Genomic DNA, 20256 nt, shown 5'->3' on the forward strand with positions numbered 1-20256 from the left:
CAATGGCGGGATTTGGTTGAGATTAGAAGTCATTACAGCATTGTGGTCTCAAGAAACCTGATCAAAACCTTCAAATACAGTTAAACAAACAATAACTTGCATTTATATAACACCTTTTACAACAGTAAATCATCCCAAGGTGCTTTATAGTAGGATAATCAGACAGAAATTGACAATGAGCCAAAAGTTAGAGACATTAGGACTGGTGACCAAATGCTTGGTCAAAGAAATTGGTTTTGAGCAGCATCATTAAGAAGAGAGATGTGGAGGAAAAAAAGGTTCAGATGTGGAATTCCTGATTTCAGGGCTTAGGCAGCTGAAGGTATGTCCACTTTTGATGCTGCAAAGGAAGTGAGGGGGACACATAAGACGCTAGAGTTGGAGAAACACAGAACACAAAAGGTTGTGGAGCTCAAGCAGTTTAATTAAATAGGAAGGGGTGAGGTCATGGAGGGATTTACACACGTAAACTACAATGATGATTGGTCTTATTAAACTGCCTCCATACAATCAGATATATTTCCTTGTTTCTAAGCAGGCATCGCTTTAGCTGTTCTTTTATCGACCCATCAGATTCAGGCAGAGTAAGCCAGAAGTACAGGAAAATCTCCGTTATCCGGCATGCTCCAGGAATGGGACGTGACGGTGAATCAAGTATGCCAGTTAACCACGATGCAAGGTTTTCATCCCATCAGGAAGTGCCAGGGTGATCGCATGGGTGTTGAGGTCTCACGGGAGGCAGGGAGTGAGCAAATTGAATGAGTGGCACCAAGGGATCATGGTACTGGCGTGAGGGCAAGTCGATGAAAATTACTTCCCGTGAGTTTGACATCTCCAGTCAAAAATATTACCAATCCCATAATTCCAGTTAATAGAAAATTCCGGTTGGTAAGAGTGCTGCATGTCAGGGATTTTACTGGGATTTGTTCCAATCTGCCCCAGTCAAGTTTAAACGCCACTCATCCCAGTTAAGGCAGCAATCAAGAGAATAATGGGTGAGCTGGTTATTTTGGTCTAGGCTCCGAGTTAGGGGAGGAAGGGCTGTGTGCCGTCTGATCAATGTAAATCCATGAAAAAATGCCTTAAGAATATAATTTTGCCAAGTGTGCAAGATGCGTACGAGGCCTTTCAGGTTTGTTGCCTCCCAATAACACCATCTGAACCCAAGCAGTAGGAGGATTGAAAATTCCCTACACCACAAACAAACACTCACCTTAAATACACTCAACAGATGACATGCCTTGTCTTTAAGAGGACCAAGATACCAAAACCTGCAGAAAGAATGACATTGAGGCAGCAAATTATAAAACACCAACACTAAGCAAGACAGCAGGAAGCAGGCTACAGCGGAGTAGAAGCATTCACTCTTCCATTACATTTATATGCCACCTTTCAAGACCTCTGCATGTCCCACAGCCAATCTTTGAATACTTTTGAAAATCGTGGTCATTGTAAATGCAGAAAATAAATGCTTTTCTCTTGTAAATGTGCAAATGAAGAATTTGTTTTTGGTTCCGTTTTAATTTTAACTACCCTTTTGTGGAATCTCCATCTAGGCAACAGTTTCAAAATAAAGGGTCTCCCGGGCGGCACGGTGGCACAATGGTTAGCACTGCTACTTCACGGTGCCAGGGACCTGGGTTTGATTCCCGGCTTGGGTCACTGTCTGTGTGGAGTTTGCATGTTCTCCCCGTGTCTGCATGGGTTTCCTCTGGGTTCTCTGGTTTCCTCCCACAGTCCAAAAGACATGCTGATTAGGTGTATTGGCCATGCTAAATTTTCCCTCAGTGTACCCGAACAGGTACCGGAGAGTGGCGACTAAGGGATTTTCATAGTAACTTCATTGCAGTGTGAATGTAAGCCTACTTGTGACACTAATAAATAAACTTTTAAAGACTGAGATGAGGAGGAACTGTTTCTCTCAGAGGGTCACTAGTGTTTGGAATCCTCTTCTTCAGCGAGCAGTGGAGGCTGGCTCATTGATTATATGCAAGGTTGAATTGGACAGATTTTTGACCAACAAGGGAGTCAAGGATTGTGATGGGAAGGCAGCACAGTGGAGTTAGGGCCACAACCAGACCAGCAATGATTTTAGTGATTGGAACAGGTTCAAGGAGCTAAGTGGCGTATTCCTGCTCCTATTTCTTACACTATGTTCTTTTCCATGCAATATCACATTGCTGGGCCAAGAGATTAACTTGTGAGGAATCTGCCTGACACTTTGTCAGCCGCCTTTCCGATAACTAACCACTGCAGCTCTGGCTTATGCATAATATTCACATAGTTGCACCATTCATATGTGGAATTGGTTCTCTTCCAATTGGCTCCTCACCCTTCTGGCAAGGCTGAGGTGATGCAATTTGTGGAATCATGGTTGCGAAATAGGTACAATCAATATAAGGCTAATTGATTTTGCCATGAGTGTCTGGCTGTCCTTTTTTGTTTATTCAAACTTATTTTATCACTTGTGTTCAAAAAGACAGGGTGCAGATGCCGATGAAAGATGTCAGCACCAAGAATGAGTCAGCTGCCGATTGCGAGCAGTAAAGATATTTTAGCATTATTATAGATAAAGGGGATATTTCAGAATGTTATAGGTGTGGTCATTTCCAGTCTTGGCTAATTTTTAAGATTTAGGATGAAGCATTCACTGTCTCTTACATTGTTCTTTTTAAAGCACCTCTGACACTTTTCCCTTACTTGGTGAGTTTAGCAGATGCGTCCCTGTATGCTCCCCATCGCAGCCCAGACACTGCAAACACCGGACGGTCTTTATCACCCTAACAATAAAATAGGAGATGTTAGCTTTAGAACTGGAATTGCACAGATACCCTTTGCAACAAACACCTATCAACGGCACTAAGAAGTTGAGGAAGGGGGGGCAGAGCGGAGGGGGGTGGGGGGGGAGGCAGAGCGGAGGGGGGGGGGTGAGGCAGAGCGGAGGGGGGGGAGGCAGAGCGGAGGGGGGGGGAGGCAGAGCGGAGGGGGGGGAGGCAGAGCGGAGGGGGGGGGAGGCAGAGCGGAGGGGGGGGGAGGCAGAGCGGAGGGGGGGGGAGGCAGAGCGGAGGGGGGGGAGGCAGAGCGGAGGGGGGGGGAGGCAGAGCGCAGGGGGGGGGAGGCAGAGCGGAGGGGGGGGGGGAGGCAGAGCGGAGGGGGGGGGAGGCAGAGCGGAGGGGGGGGGAGGCAGAGCGGAGGGGGGGGGAGGCAGAGCGGAGGGGGGGGGAGGCAGAGCGGAGGGGGGGGAGGCAGAGCGGAGGGGGGGGGAGGCAGAGCGGAGGGGGGGGAGGCAGAGCGGAGGGGGGGGAGGCAGAGCGGAGGGGGGGAGGCAGAGCGGAGGGGGGGAGGCAGAGCGGAGGGGGGGAGGCAGAGCGGAGGGGGGGAGGCAGAGCGGAGGGGGGGAGGCAGAGCGGAGGGGGGGAGGCAGAGCGGAGGGGGGGAGGCAGAGCGGAGGGGGGGAGGCAGAGCGGAGGGGGGGAGGCAGAGCGGAGGGGGGGAGGCAGAGCGGAGGGGGGGAGGCAGAGCGGAGGGGGGGAGGCAGAGCGGAGGGGGGGAGGCAGAGCGGAGGGGGGGAGGCAGAGCGGAGGGGGGGAGGCAGAGCGGAGGGGGGGAGGCAGAGCGGAGGGGGGGGGAGGCAGAGCGGAGGGGGGGGGAGGCAGAGCGGAGGGGGGGGGAGGCAGAGCGGAGGGGGGGGGAGGCAGAGCGGAGGGGGGGAGGCAGAGCGGAGGGGGGGAGGCAGAGCGGAGGGGGGGAGGCAGAGCGGAGGGGGGGAGGCAGAGCGGAGGGGGGGAGGCAGAGCGGAGGGGGGGAGGCAGAGCGGAGGGGGGGAGGCAGAGCGGAGGGGGGGAGGCAGAGCGGAGGGGGGGAGGCAGAGCGGAGGGGGGGAGGCAGAGCGGAGGGGGGGAGGCAGAGCGGAGGGGGGGAGGCAGAGCGGAGGGGGGGAGGCAGAGCGGAGGGGGGGAGGCAGAGCGGAGGGGGGGAGGCAGAGCGGAGGGGGGGAGGCAGAGCGGAGGGGGGGAGGCAGAGCGGAGGGGGGGAGGCAGAGCGGAGGGGGGGAGGCAGAGCGGAGGGGGGGAGGCAGAGCGGAGGGGGAGAGGCAGAGCGGAGGGGGAGAGGCAGAGCGGAGGGGGGGAGGCAGAACGGAGGGGGGGAGGCAGAGCGGAGGGGGGGAGGCAGAGCGGAGGGGGGAGGCAGAGCGGAGGGGGGGAGGCAGAGCGGAGGGGGGGAGGCAGAGCGGAGGGGGGGAGGCAGAGCGGAGGGGGGGAGGCAGAGCGGGGGGGGGGGAGGCAGAGCGGGGGGGGGGAGGCAGAGCGGGGGGGGAGGCAGAGCGGGGGGGGGAGGCAGAGCGGGGGGGGAGGCAGAGCGGGGAGGGGGGAGGCAGAGCGGAGGGGGGGAGGCAGAGCGGAGGGGGGGGAGGCAGAGCGGGGGGGGGAGGCAGAGCGGGGGGGGGGGAGGCAGAGCGGGGGGGGGGGGGAGGCAGAGCGGGGGGGGGGGAGGCAGAGCGGGGGGGGGAGGCAGAGCGGGGGGGGGCAGAACCTAAGGGAGGGTAGGAGGTGGAGGGAGTGGGGAGGGAGAAGAGGAGAGGGAGGAGGACTAAAGGAGAGAAGAGGGAGAAGAGAGACGAACAGTAACAGCAGAAGGAAGAAGGGGAAATTGGGTTAAGAACCATTGAACAGTCGAGTGAGGGAAGTAGAAAAATGTGAAGCAAGGAGATAACTCTTCAGAAGAGATTTCTTGAGGGAGGGAGAAAAGCAAGAAGTAAGAAGAATTAGAGAGAAGATAGGAACTTGAAAAGACCACGTGTGATCGAGTGGCTAGACCGAGGGGAGCTAGAAAAATATGGCAATAGGCAGAAGAAATTCCTCAGAAAACTGTTCAGAATAGTCTGGTATGAAAGTGGAAAGAAAAGCAGGAGGGAGAGAGTGAGAATCTGATGCAGAAGATGAGGCCCTTCAGTCCATCGCCTCTGCTGCTCTTTGGTGGAGTATTGAATTAGTTTCACTGACCTGCTCTTTCCCCATAGGCCTACATTTTTATTTCTCCAAGTATTTGTCCGATTCCCTTTAAATAAAGATTAAATTTTCTGCCGCCACCATTTCAGGCAGTACATTGTGCAAAAAATAATCAACACTCCTACTTCCGTTATTAATTTTCTCAAATCTGTGTCCCCTGGTTGCTGTCCTTTCTGACACAGTTTCTCATTATTTAATCTATCAATCTCCCTCATAATGTTGAGCACCTTTCTAAATCTCCCCTTCACCTCCTTTACTTTATAAAAATACAGTTTCTCTAACCTCTCCATGTAACTGAGAACCTACATCCCTGGTATCACTCTCAAAAATCTGCTCTGCGTCCTCACTGAGGCCTTGACATCCTTCTTAAACTGCAGTGCCCAAAACTGGACATAACACTCCAGCTCGGTCCTAACCAGTTACTTATCAAGCACAACTTCCTTGCTTTTGCACTTTATTCCTTGATGAATAAGGACAATGAGCCTCTATGTTTTTTTAAAAAATACAGTCTTCTCACCTTCAACAATTTAAAACTGTTTAATTTACAGGCGGTCTTGTGGCTCAGCAGGTAGTATTTCTGCCTCTGAGCCAGAAGTTCCGGGTTTGAGTCCCACCCCAGGATCACTGGGAGGCATGAGTGCGGGATAGCAAGTACGAGGGGGAGTGCGGCTGCTAGATGCCTAAAGAGAGATGAATGAGTGGAGCTGCAAGCTGCGTTGTTCTGTGGAATGCTGAGGAGGAGAATGCTGGTAAAGTCAGAGTGTGGGGCTTGTCATCTACCTTTCCCATCCTCCCAAGATTCTGAATCCACTTCTCCAAGTTGGAGGGATCACATTTTTCCTGTTAACTTCCTCGGCCACTTTTATGCATGCGCTCGGAGGAAAGGTTTTCTCCGTCCACCCATTCTTGGAAAGATCACCTCACTGCAATACTTCAGCAGGAGCACTGGGGAAGAGCGAGATACCCAGGAAGCAGCTTTAATAGCTCTCCTTTCCATTACTACAGCCTCATACCCCATGTCCAGATGAGTCATTCTAATGCATACCATGTTCCCCATACCATGTTCCCCTTAATAAGACTTCCTTTGATAGATCCAGTGCGTCATCCCATTCACCATCCCTGATTGATTGAGGACCTGGAGGTGGGATGCTAAAGTTGTGGCTCAGTTACAAAACCTCAGCAAAACCTGCACTGGCTGTCAACCAGGTTCCTGACCCACTACATGTTTCACCATTTCAGCAAGAACTAAGCTCAGAAAATTCCACCTTCTGATTAAAAATGCTTTTTTTGTGGTAAACCCATTTTTAGTTGTGATAATGAAATTGTGTCGCATTACCATTTTAAAATATACAGTATCAAGGAAAGCCTTGATATAAAATTTAAAAGCATTTTAAAATGCGACCTGATTGTGCAATTCATGGCCATTATGCTCAGTGATATGCAAAGAAGTTGGAGTAGAAAAATGAGCAAAAAGAGATGAAAATTAATGCAATTTTTAAAGTAATTTGTCCCCAGATTATTGATTGTATTAAAAGCAGATATTACTGTCCAAAATGTAACTTTACTCCAGAGCTTCAAGGTTTTTATCTGGCAAAATTTAATCTGCCCAATCCTGGTTTAGCACATGTTGGTGTCAATATATATTAAAAAACACTTGTTTCTTAAGTTGGGTCTGGGCCTTGGGTTTTCCAGTTGCTATGAACAAATTTTAAGTAAGAGGTACAATCCAGGAGCTGGAACTGTCACCTCGCTTCTGCGGAACTACAATACCATCGAGCAACATGATATTCCACACTTGTGTTTGCAATGGGCTCAGCCCAGAGGGAATGTCCACATGGTGCCCCCCTCGCTAACCCCCCACACTGCTGCCAGAAATGATCAGCCAGCCAAGCTTGGAGCATGGCATGTGACCATTTGGTATTTAGATAACTAGAGACTCAACAGTGGGAGAAACCTCCTTGGACAAACAATAGTTTCAGCTCGAGCTGCAAATCATCATGGAATGTAAAGGAAAATATACATTTTAACCTTGGAGAAGACGGAAAACAAAGGAAGGCTTTTGGATATAGGAGTAGAATAATAAACAAAGTACTAGAAATAGTAAACTAACAATAGTAAAATTCAAAATAACTGGCAATGAAAATTAGAGCTTTTGAGGAAGAACAAAAATTTGTATATTAAATCTTTTCTGTAAAATCTGGTAGATATAAATTGTTACAATTATTTTTGAAGCCTCTATCTTTCAGTGGCAGTGTATTTTTTTTAACCTCAAAACAGTCATATTATATTTGTTAACAAAGTTTGCTGTGTGATGCAATACATGAACTGTTATCATATTTAGGTTCAGCATTATCACCCAGTAAACATCTCTCCAGATCCTGGGCTACCCATCCGTTCTGCCAAGGGAGATCGCTGTGTCTTTTTCCAAACTGCCTTAAAACAGAAGGATAAACCCCAAGGCAATTCTAGCTACTGGAATTTATTCTGTAAGATTACACAAGTATGGGAATCACTGGGAAATACTTCTTACCTTTATTTCCAGAATGTCCAAGGGAACAGTCTCTCCCTTCACAATAGAAAGTGTGGCATTTAAGATGAGTCTGCAACACACAGCAGTGAAAAATATGATTAGGGTGCAATGGAGGCTGGGCTGAACAGCAGCAATTAAAATGCAATTTTCAACATAATGTATTTCAGACAAATGCTCAGGATGCAAATAATTCTGAAGTCCCGTGATAGTGTATTTGGTCAATGCATCACCCGTGTGAAACAAAGCCACAGAGGTCAGGAATGAATCAGGTTTAAATTCCTAACCACGGTCAGCTAACTGATCTCAGCCTGAATGATAAGGGTTTATAATTGATCTTCATGCTTAAGCAGGGAAAGGAAAGGTAGATAACAAAGGAAAACAAATTTAGCATTGTCCCCTCCAGGTTGCCACCTAGTCACTCCTGTTAACTGTATGGACATCAGATTTTAAAAATCCTCATCAGCTATGATGCTGCCCACCTTTTAGTAACTTATCAATATGGTGTATAGCTCGTATGTGAAAAGTGAATCCTTAATGAGCTGCTGGAAAATGGGTAGTACCTAAAAGGTTCAAATGGGATCAAAGGTTACGGGAAAAAGCAGGATTAGGCTATTGAGTTGGACGATCAGCCATGATCGTGATGAATGCCGGAGCAGGCTCGAAGGGCCGAAGGACCTCCTCCTGCTCCTATCTTCTAAGTTTCTATAAACCCACACCAGAGCCATTTTTACCCACAGGAAACCAAGAAGAAAGCTGATTATCTGCACAATCACTTTTCATATAGTTGGACACAAAACTAAGAATATATATTAGTTCATTACAGCCAAACCATCTCATCAAAGTAACTCAGAATTTTAGCTGTCACTAACCTGGCCTGTTCTTCGTTGGTGGAATACAGAACCTGGCTGAAGGAGTTCATCTTTCCCAATGGAATGAATCCTATGGGGATCTTGCTAAAGACAGCCTTAAAAGAATAGAAACACTGGACATATAAAAAGGTAGTTGTTTTTTTAAATTTCCTTTGATCAGAACAAATATGAGTGTTTTTATGATCACAAAGTTTTGTGATTAGCCACAGTCACTGAATAACATTGTTTTCCCTACTCGAATCCAATACCATACCCCTGAAAATGGCAAACATCTAAATGGGCTCATAGTTAAAACATTTAGAACATGAATACGCTTCTGTGCTTTAAAAAGGTGAGTACATGTTTTTAAAAACACAGCCACATTCTACCGTGTTTTTTTAAAATAGAAATGTACTGTCCTCCTTGCGTTTACACTAGATCTTGGTTCAAGGCTAGCAGAAGCAACGTCATCACTAAAATATGTCAATGAATTCCAAACACTGCTGTAGAAATGAAAAAAAGATTTTTCAAAATAAAAACCTGCCAATAAAACTGTGTTCGACACAAATTTATCAGTCATGTCAGTAAACTATCAAAGGAAGGGGCAATTACACCAGTTGAAGTAATATGGTCAGCTTGGGCCATGAACTGTGACATGAAATGCTCACCTCATCCTCTCGTCGAAGAAGCCCTGTTATTACCTAATGTCAAAAGAGAAAAAACAGTGAAAGCACCATCCAGATCAGTACTTCTAAACAAGGCCAGAGAAAGAAATCATAGACCCTGAGTGCTTCTCTCAATCTGGGCTACAGATCACAATATGTAACAAATGTAAATTATTGAATTTAAACAAGTTTGTCAACTCTGTTCTCAAATTTGAATTTCTTTGCATAAAAACAATTTTATTACCATTGAATATGCTCTGTTAAACATTTATATACACACATATTATACACATTAAATGGTAATGAATGAACGCATCAAAATACGCTGCACCACATTCATTGATGCAAATCATTTGAACAGCTAAATCTTTCACTTCATATTCTTTGACTGAAAAGTCAGTGAATGGCAGTCCATCTGTCATTTGTAAGATTCAACCCTTGTAATCTTTCAGTAAGGAGGTCTTGTGGCACAGTGGGAGGTAGCATCCCTGACTTCAAGGTCACATAAGGCATGTTTATAACACGGCCAAACAGGTTTATTATTAGCCTGTATATTCTTCCAATACACCTGATGGCAGATGATAAAAGCAGAAGAATTTTCTGGTCAACAATACTACAGAAGGCAACAGCAAACCCCAATACTTTGTCAAGCATAATCTTGATCAATATAAATGATACCACACTTGGTCAAATGCTGCCTTGCAGTCACTCTCCACCTCACCTTTGGAGTTTAGCTCTTTTGTCCATGTTTGAGTGAAGGCTGAAATGAGGTCAGGAGTTTAGTGACCCTGGTGGAACCCAAACTGAATGTCAGTGAGCAGGTTATTGCTGAGCAAGTGCTGTTTGATAGTGCAGTTGCTGACATTTTCCATCACCTTACTGATGATGGAGAGTAAGCTGATGCAGCGGTAATTAGCTGGGTTGGAGTTGTCCTGCTATTTACGGACAGGTCATACCTTGCCAGGTTAATGTCAGGAGAATTAACAAAAGACACATGTCATCCTGGAAATACCCAATGTGCGAATCTACATGAGACTTTTGCAGCAAAATCAAAGCAATTGCGTGCAGATCAACCACTGAGATTATAATCAAACACTGACTGCAAATATCTGCCATTGTTACTCCATACTCAGCCATGAGCAGGTGCTCCCCTTGCTCACATGCATCATCCTCAGTTTGGAGGGCAGCCACTGTCAATCTGCTCTGAGATAACTCAGGGTGATTTGCCCATAATTGTTTTTTGATCTCCCCTTGGCTCACCTCTACAAAAGCTTAGCTCTCCGTCCAATATAGAATCAATTATGCATCCTACCATCCCAGGCACAATACAGTGATCTGCCCAAGTATTACATTTTCACAAGACTTATTATGAAATTATTTTCAGTCAGTCTTGCAACTTCCCTTCTTGTCACCTGTGTGCCATCTCAGTAGGTAAGTTTTATTGCGAAATGCTGTATGGATGCATATGTGCAAAACTCCAACACCAAAGTTAGGCCATACCTCTTGTAAGGTGCCATCCCCTCCAGCAACAACAATCATATCAGTGTCTTCCATCAGTTCCAACAGCTTTTTTGCTTGGCCCTCATAATCAGTCTGTAACAGGAGCAGGGACAAGATCAAGACAAGGGTTGTACAGGGCAACTCAGACACGCAAGACAACCACAAGCTAAGAAAACCCAAACATGCACCACATTTCACTGCACTTTAAACAAAATCCCCAAACATTATTAACTCCAGTCAAGCAAACAAATGATACTTAAGAGACAGAAACTCAGACATCTTGAGGCTTATGCAGGAACGATTCAACAGTACAAGATTGGAGGGAGAAAAATAAGTAAAAGGAAGTAATCAGAAGGGATATCAAACACAGAGCTGAAAGACCTCGGTGAGCCCGATGAGGACAACAAAAAAAAACAGAAAACAGAATGTAAAAGAATGCACTTTGCATGTGGAATTTGCAAATCATGAAAGAAAATATGCCTTCTTGTTTAGTCACTTCCAGAGGTTGAGAAATCGCACAACACCAGTTCTTTCTCATCTTATTTCCAAGTTACCCTTTTTCATTAATCATTCGACACTTCAAAATTAGAAAATGTTTTTGACAAACTACTACAATTCTTATTCAAATGTGACTCAGATCTTGTATTGCTGAATCTTTTATGTATAATTTGTTTGTCTTTCTGTCTTTTATGTATAATTTGTTATAAATTCACACTGAGGGATAGAAGCACTAATCCAGGGGAATGCACAGACGGATTGACAGCACTAATCTAGGGGGGAAGAGCACTGGCTGACAGACATATCACAAGTAAACAGAATCAGTTGTGGAGAAGGAAAAACTTGCTTCGAGGACCAGCTTGCATTCAAGTGTTGGCTGAAGAGTCAGGGACCAAAGCTTCATAAGAAGGTTGTTTAAAAATGTTTACTGAGCATCAAGCAATAATGCATTAATTGGAAATTGTCACACAACATGCTGTAAATGTTCACAAAGGTGTTGCAAAAAGTTCACCACAAGTGTATGGCAACTCTACTGATGTCTATAGAATAGAATAGAACTTTATTGTCCACATAAAAGTGGAAATTTGTCTTCGGCTTCACCTCCAGTAGAACATATAATCACACACGTCATTAGTTTAAAAGCAGTGAATATTTCATGAGGCTGACATCCATACATTTTTACATATATAACATACATCCACACCATGGGCAGCACGGTGGCACAGTGGTTAGTACTGCTGCCTCACAGCACCAGGGATCTGGGTTCAATTCCAGCCTTAGGTGACTGTGCGGAGTTTGCATGTTCTCGCCGTGTCTGTGTGGTTTTCCTCCAGGTGCTCCGCTTTCCTTCCACAGCCCAAAGATGTGTGGGTTAGGTTGATGGCCATGGTAAATTGCCCCATAGTATGAGGGGGACTAGCAGGGTAAATACATGGAGTTAAGGGGATAGGGCCTCGATGGGATTGTGGTCAGTGCAGACTCGATGGGCCAAATGACCTCCTTCTGCACTGTAGGGATTCTATGACCATACATGCATAACACATTAACACTCTGCCATTAAAGCACAGTTAAATAAATAAAAACAGCAGGATGAGTTTACATTATGTTATTTAGTAAGATTATAAGATTATATAGCACTGGAAACAAAAGACATCTCGAGCAGATTTTTCCTAGCAATAGGCATTCTAAAGCACTGGTCCAGAGCCTTTCAAATTGAGGATATAAAGGGCGAGAGGGATCACTGATGAGGGCTTGAGCTTTCCTCTTAACCACGTTGTTAAATAGGTTACCGAGCTGTGCCTGCAGACTACCAATAATTTTACCTGCGGTGTTGACAATTCTTTTACACAGGTTAACATACCAGACTGTCATGTTGAATGTTAGGATGCTCTGTACCAGACTTTTGTATACCCTGTTGAAAACATCTCAACACATTCCAAACCCTTTCAGTTTTCTAATTATAAACAAATGCTGGTGAGCCTTCTTAAAATTACAGTCAGTGTTCTCTGTGAAGCTTAGCTTCTGGCCTGTATGAGTTCCCACATATTTGAAACACTCTACAACCAGTACCAGTTGGTCATTAAGATACAGAGGTTCACACATATGCAAGCCATTGTTATATAAAAGTAGCTCTTTGGTCTTATCAACGTTGATCTGCAGAGCACTCAATTGACATCATTCCTTACGAGTGGCAGTATGTTCAAAGTAATTTCCTCCATTGTCATTTTCTTTTAAAAGTAGTCCCACCAAACCATATCATCAGCATACTTTAATCAATAAGTATTAGTTCCCTTGACTCTCATCTCATTGTGTATGTGGAAAATAACAGATGTCAGGACACAGCCCTGAGGAGCAACTGAGTTTACAATAAGTTCATCAGATAAAAAGCCATTTATAAGAACGTGCTGAGAGCGGTCAGTAAGAAAATCCCTGATCCAGTGGATTAGGCCTCCATTAACATTCAAAGTAAACAACTTTTGTAACAGAATGTGAATTTTCATTGTGTTGAATACTGAACTCAAATCAATAAATAAAACACACAAAAGATTTTGGCTGTTGGAGGCGATTAGTTATCAGGTTCACTAGAGAAAGGGTAGAATTCTCAATTCCCTTATGTGCTTTATAGACAAATTGTAGGGGATTAAGGTAATCTGAAACAAACAAGGTGAGGTGGTTACTAATGATTCTCTGAACAGTTGTGACAAAGGTCCCAAGGCCAGTTGAAGCATGCACAGTCACCAAGGAAAAGCTTAATGGAAACAAAGAATAACGTTTCACATATTAAAAGTAGTCTGAACGTGTGCATAGAATGTTCTTCAAAAGATATGGGAGCATGTTTCATCGAGCATAGAAAAACATTATTGGTGATTTCTTTGAAAGACTTAAGGCATTGTAGATGTAGGTGAAAGCATACTTGTGGAGTGAAAAGAAAAATGTAGACAATTCTGTCATTGCAGTGAGAACAATTCCAACTTACATATAAAAGATTGACTGCACTGCCAAAGCTGGTCCCTGATTTTATTCTGCCGTATCTTCAGATTTCCCCACTCCTGTCAGTGATCCCCTTGTGTAACTGGACCTTCTTTCTCCAAGGCTTTTACAAAAAAGCTGTGCGGCTTACTGAAGATGATCACAGCCATCATAACTTTCACTATAGTGCAGAACAGCTTCAGACATGTGAAATGCACCATATGTTTCACTAGGCACTTTAGTCTTTTGGACTTAATGAGTTCAATAATTTTACATGGTAACCTCTGCCCCTATTTTGTTTTAGTTTTTCTCTCCTTTCTCTCTTATATTCTTGGTGCTGCTTTCAAATGGCAGCTATTCAGGATCCTGCAATTCAATCTCCTCTGGACACGTTTGTTTATTTTCCTGTCCCATCATAACTCCCTTTGGCCCTGCACAATGAACCTTTTGTCATTTAAGCTCTCCTATTCTCCAGCCTATCATGCCCAGCTTTGATGAAAGGTCACTGACCAGATATGTTAACTCACTTCCTCTCCTCTCAGATGCTGCCAGACATACTGAGAATGTGGCATTTTCTGTTTGAATTTCTAACATCCACAGTATTTGGTTTTGAATATTCGAACAGTGGAACCCTATCTGGCTCACATAGACAATGACAATGTACAAGGGAGTGTACAGGTACAATCAGTGATCTCCTGGGCCAATTAGAAACCACTCCTTTAAAACTTACTGCGCAGCAATATTTATTTTGCATCACAACTATAATCTAACCATTGCAAATTAAAATTCCACATCATCTCTTCTTAACAAGCCTTCTCTCTAAGGGGCAAAAATGTTGATCACATTTCAATATCTAACTTAATACAAATACTTATTTTTTTCAGATTAATCAAATGACTTGAACTAAATGTCATTATTTTCATCCATTCGATTGCACAGTATTAGAAAACCCTAAATTGATACGCTTAAGAATGTGACTCAGCTATATTTGCCGTGCTATAAAATTTACTTTGCATTTCATGGTGCAAGTCACAAGTGGGTGTCACTTCACTCTAGGTTTCTGCCTCTCCAAATACAGCCTTTACTTAATCTGGTTCTTTTGACTGAATCCTCACCTTAACCACTGTTACATCAAGTCCAGCAAGATGTAAAATTGGTGCCGCATTCTTTTCAAAGAGATTTCTTGCTTTTCTGAAGGAATTAAAACATAAATCGTTAGAGATCAGGGCAGTTTCGAGCCCTACTTTCAACTGATGTGCCAACAACTGAGTTGCAGGTGCTTTTACCAAATTTATCAAGAATGTTCTGGGTGATTTATACATAATGATAAAACGAGTGAGAACCAGATACTAATCTACCATTCAGTTTGCTGGTACCTCTCTCCAATCTGTCATTGACAGTGCATTCACACTACATACTCAGCTTGGCTTCCACTTGAGTTATTGAAGAAAGAAAGAGCATTTATATAATATCTTTGCAATTCTAGCAAGTTCCAATATGTGAGACTCTCCTCTGTGCAAATTAGCTTGCCTGGTTTCCAACATTACAACAGCAACTGCACCTCAAAAATACTTAACTGACTGTGAAGTTAAGTTGTGAATGACACTATATAAATGCAAGTCTTTCTTTCTTTATCTGGCATAGCACATCCATCTTGATGCCGATGTAACATATTTAAATAATCAAGCCTTGAATACATTTCAAAAATTAGTCTGAATTTTCCTCCAAGTTTCTATCTCTGACTCATTGTGCTGTAAATATGTTTAGGCGCCAGAGGGATTACATTTTGTTACTTTTGCATCTGACTGTAGAGAAGGTCACACAGTTTAATTTTCTAGCGAAAAACATGAAGTTGTTCAAGTATATATTGTGGGAGCTAGTAAAATCATTTTACATATGAATGGAAGATTTAAATAATTCCATATTCATAATAGGCCAAACTAAAATAATACTGGTATAGCGATAAAACACTGTTCTTTGTTGCCACATTGATGATAAATGCTGAAAAAGTTCATTTATAATATGCAATTTCTCTTAGTGAAAAGAAGGAACAGTGCCATCCTTTAATATAAAACAAAACAGCTGTCACGATTAGAAACATAGAAAATAGGAGCAGGAATAGGCTATTCAGCCCTTTGAGCCTGCTCCGCCATTCATTATGAACATGGCTGTTCATCCAACTCAGTAACCTGCTTCTGCCTTCCCTCCATATCCTTTGATCCCTTTAGCCCCAAGAGCTATATCTAACTCTTCCTTGAAAACATACAATATTTTGGCCTCAGCTGCTTTCAATGGTAGAGAATTCCATAGGCTCACTTCTCTGGGTGAAGAAGTTTCTCCTCATCTCAGTCCTTAATGGTTTACCCAATGACCTCGGACTGTGACCCCAGTTCTCGACTCCTCTGTCATTGGGAACATTCTTGCTGTATCTACTCTGTCTAGTCCTGGTGGTTATGAGATTTTCTCTCATTCTTTTAAACTCAATCTCTCCTTGTACGTCAGTCCTGCCGTCCCAAGAATCAGTTTGGCAACCTTTGCTGCACTCCCTCCATAGCAAGAACGTCCTTCAGATAAGGAGACCAAAACTGCACACACTATTCCAGGTGAGGACTAACCAAGGCCAGCAAGACATCCCTGCTCCTGCACTCGAATCCACTCGGCATGAAGGGCAACATACCATTTGCCATCTTCACCGCCTGCTGCACCTGCATATTTACTTTCAGCAACTGTGTACAAGGACACCCAGGTCTCATTGCACATGCCCCTCTCACAATCTAAAGCCATTCAGATAATAATCTGCCTTCCTGTTTTTGCTACCAAAGTCAATAATCTCACATTTATCCACATTATACTGCATCTGCCATGCATTTGCCCACACACTCAGCTTGTCCGAATCACATTGAAGTATCTCTGCATCCTTCTGACAGCTCACCCTCCCACCCAGCTTTGTGTCATCTGAAAATTTGGAGATATTACATTTAGTTCCCTCATCTAAATCATTTATATTGTGAATAGCCGGTGTCCCAACACTGATCCCTGCAGTACCCCACTGGTCACTGCCTGCCATTTGGAAAAAGGCCTGTTTATTCCTACTCATTGTTTCCTCTCTGCCAACCAGTTTTCTACCCATCTCAATACACTACAGTCCCATGCGCTTTAATTTTACATGATAATTTACATCCCAATCTCTTATATGGGACTTTGTCGAAAGTATTTTGAAAGTCCAAATAAACCACATCCACTGGCCCCCCCTTATAAACTTTACTCGTTACCTCCTCAAAGAATTCCAGTAGATTTGTCAAGCATTTGTAAATCCATATTGACTCTGCCTGATTCTGCCACAGTTTTCCAAATCTATTAAATCTTTTGTAATGGACTCTAGAATTTTCCCCACTGCTGACATCAGGCTGGCTGGTCTATAACTTCCTGTTTTCTCTCTACCTCCCTTTTTAAATAGTGGACTTATATTAGCTACCCTCCAATCCGTAGGAACTGTTTCAGAATCTAGAGAATCTTGAAAGATGACAACCAATGCATTTGGAATACTGCGTCCAGTTCTGGTCGCCACACTACCAGAAAGACGTGGAGGCTTTGGAGAGAGTGCAGAGGAGGTTTACCAGGATGTTGCCTGGTATGGAGGGGCTTAGTTATGAGGAGAGATTGGGTAAACTGGGGTTGTTCTCCCTGGAAAGACGGAGGATGAGGGGAGACTTAATAGAGGTGTATAAAATTATGAAAGGCATAGATAGGGTGAACGGTGGGAAGCTTTTCCCCAGGTCGGCGGTGACGTTCACGAGGGGTCATAGGTTCAAGGTGAAGGGGGGGAGGTTTAACACAGATATCAGAAGGACATATTTTACACAGAGGGTGGTGGGGGCCTGGAATGCGCTGCCAGGCAAGGTGGTGGAGGCGGACACACTGGGAACGTTTAAGACTTATCTAGATAGCCATATGAACGGAGTGGGAATGGAGGGATACAAAAGAATGGTCTAGTTTGGACCAGGGAGCGGGCACGGGCTTGGAGGGCCGAAGGGCCTGTTCCTGTGCTGTATTGTTCTTTGTTCTTTTGTTCACTATTTCTTGGGCCACTTCCTTAGGTGCTCTGGGATGTAGATTATCAGGTCCTGGGATTTATCAGCCTTCATTCAATCTCATCAATTTTCCCAACACCATATCCCTGCTAATACCAATTCCTTCAGTTCCTCTCTCTCACTAAACCCTGTGTTCCCTAACATTTCTGGTATGCTATTTTTGTCCTCCTTTGAACCATAAAATGTATTCAGTTGGTCAGCCATCTCTTTGTTCACCATTATATATTCCCCTGTTTCTGACTGCAAGAAACCTACAATTGTCTTCCCCAATCTTTTTCTCTCCACATACCTATAGAATATTTTAGTCAGTTTATTTCCCTTATATGCCTCTTTCTTGGATCTAATACTATCTCCAATTTCTCTTGAAAGCCATAGTTTGGCCATCTTTCCCATTTTATTATTGCGCCAGACAGGAATGAACAATTGCTGCAGTTCATCCATATGCTTTTTGAATGTTTGTCATTGTCTATCCACCATTATCCCTTTAAGTAACATTCCCCAATCCATCATAGCCTCATATTACTGTAGTTCCTTTATTTAGCCTCAGAAAAATCTCTCACCCTTTGCAAGCAGCAGGATTGAGAAAGACAGTAGCTTTCTTCACCTTTGAGCTGATCGGTTGAAGCTGGTTTCCATATTCCTGAACAAAAACACAAACAGTTGATCAGAGAAAGCACATACACTACAGAAAGAAAAGCAAAAAATGTATCACAGAATTAGCAGGATATGAGATAATCGGGTACACATAGCGTTCTGTCACTATGGGGACATGGGTGGCCCTGATCAACAGATTGTACAGATTTAACACAAAGTGAGTCTGGAGTGGATTTAAACCCAGTTTCTAAATGGTCATATGCTTCACTGCATACATCCACCCAAAAAATATCAGTCCTGCATAAGAGAAGTCTATACATAATTGAATTGGGAAATAGAAGTTATACACTGGGAGTGCTGGGGGTTCTATTCTGTGGCTGGAATTGAGATTTATGTTCTTGAGTTATACTCAAAGCACTTTCACTCAGCATCTGACACATACTGCGCCTGACAGTGAAATGATTTGGTGGGAAATCTACTGGGAGTTTTACTCTACATCCAACCCAGTCTCGCCTGACATGCAAGTGCTTAATGTTGATAATGAAGTTAAAAAATGTTCCATTAATAATACACTTCTTCACAAAAGCAACCACAAAATGCATCCAGCAATGCAAGTTGCGATTCTAACCAGTAAACTTAAATTTAACTCGTACTGTTTTATTTATTAAAAATTATGTTTAGGAAAAGTGCCCAATCCCTTGATTGAGGATGAGGCACTTGGAATTTATATTAGCAAAGTCAGCAAACCTCTCAAGTTAAAAAAAAAACCCTCAAAATTAGGATAACAGTTATATCAACTCATAAAGCAAGTTATAGCCTTGATAATGTTTTCAAAGTTTAAACATCACAAATGAGCAGCTTACTTTAATTTAACTTTCAGGGTTTAAGTTTCCATTATGATCAACAGCTGCCACAATAAGGGTAGCCGGTGTTCTATACATGTCACAGAAGAGGAATGTTAGACGAGGTTTACAATAGTTGAAGAAACATAGAACCTAGAAGCACAATGTACTTTATAAAAATGCAACATCCTGCACGTGTTTACATATAGGATAACAACAGTGGTGCACTGAGGTCAGGTGGAACTAGAATGCCTGGAAGTGTTAAAATTAGCATTTAACACAAAACAAATCAGCATTGAAATTAAATGCATGTTTTTAGTTCCGAGACATCCTAAAGACCCCAACTGGAGCCAGCAGAACACTCTAAATATTTAGACTCAACTGTCACTCCAGACCGCTAAGTCCCAGGACTCGAGAAAAACTCTGCAGGCCTTCCAAGCCACTGGTAATCCCAAGATACAGTGCCATAGAAAAACAAGTCTACACGCCAATGTCAGACTAACAAAATGCTGCCTGTTCTATACTCACAGATAGCAGCCCCGTCAATTTTCTCAGCTTAAAGCTTATGGAAATGTACAGAAAGCTACTGAAACATTCCTGGAAATGCCATGTTTGTGGTGCTGACACAGCCATATAGAATCATAAAATCCTACAATGCTGGAGGCCTGTAATAGAAGCCACACAACATCCATTGGGGAAGATTGCAAACAATAATTTGGGCAGTCTCTATAGCAGCTGCACCATCGCAACGCCAGGTTTATATCCAGAACGTTTGCCCTAATGCCTCCGTGATTGCAAAGAGGATTTGGGTTAATTACAGCGGCTAACAAGAAGATGCCCAATGATTCGAGTTTGCCTTACCTGTGCTTCCTGACAGGCTGCCCTGCGCAAGAGATTGTCCCTGAATCATACATAGAAAGATATGTCAAGACACCATATGGAACTGCAGACATTCTTACTGTAAAGATTATTAAGAATGAACTTTAACAAAGGAGTGACTGCTCGGTGAAATAGCCCCACCAGACTTCATATCTCATTCTAATGTCACTTGGATTTTTTTCTTTGACCAAAATGAATTCGTTTTCTTAATTAACTTTGTTCATTTCTATCACAATGCCTTCTTGAGAATGCAACATTACACACAAGAAAATAGCTCTGCATCAGCAATCACAATAACCTTGATACCTGCAGTAACTAATATAGGATTACA

At 43.6% G+C, this 20256-nt stretch overlaps 1 protein-coding gene across 2 annotated transcripts in view; it reads right to left on the reverse strand.

Moving 5' to 3' along the window:
- The window catches only part of agk (acylglycerol kinase), a 37980-nt gene that overhangs the window by 8900 nt on the left and 8824 nt on the right, over positions 1-20256 (reverse strand). For both annotated transcript variants that reach the window (XM_078220026.1, XM_078220025.1), the window contains exons 2-10: positions 19908-19947; positions 18171-18250; positions 14635-14710; positions 10553-10645; positions 9056-9088; positions 8409-8503; positions 7540-7609; positions 2701-2780; positions 1214-1271 (exon numbers count right to left, since the gene is read on the reverse strand). In XM_078220026.1, the coding sequence (XP_078076152.1) occupies positions 1214-1271; positions 2701-2780; positions 7540-7609; positions 8409-8503; positions 9056-9088; positions 10553-10645; positions 14635-14710; positions 18171-18250; positions 19908-19947 (625 nt within the window). The remainder of the gene's footprint in view (positions 1-1213; positions 1272-2700; positions 2781-7539; positions 7610-8408; positions 8504-9055; positions 9089-10552; positions 10646-14634; positions 14711-18170; positions 18251-19907; positions 19948-20256) is intronic.

Source organism: Mustelus asterias, chromosome 9 (assembly GCF_964213995.1).
Source record: "Mustelus asterias chromosome 9, sMusAst1.hap1.1, whole genome shotgun sequence".
Taxonomy (NCBI): Eukaryota; Metazoa; Chordata; class Chondrichthyes; order Carcharhiniformes; family Triakidae; genus Mustelus; species Mustelus asterias.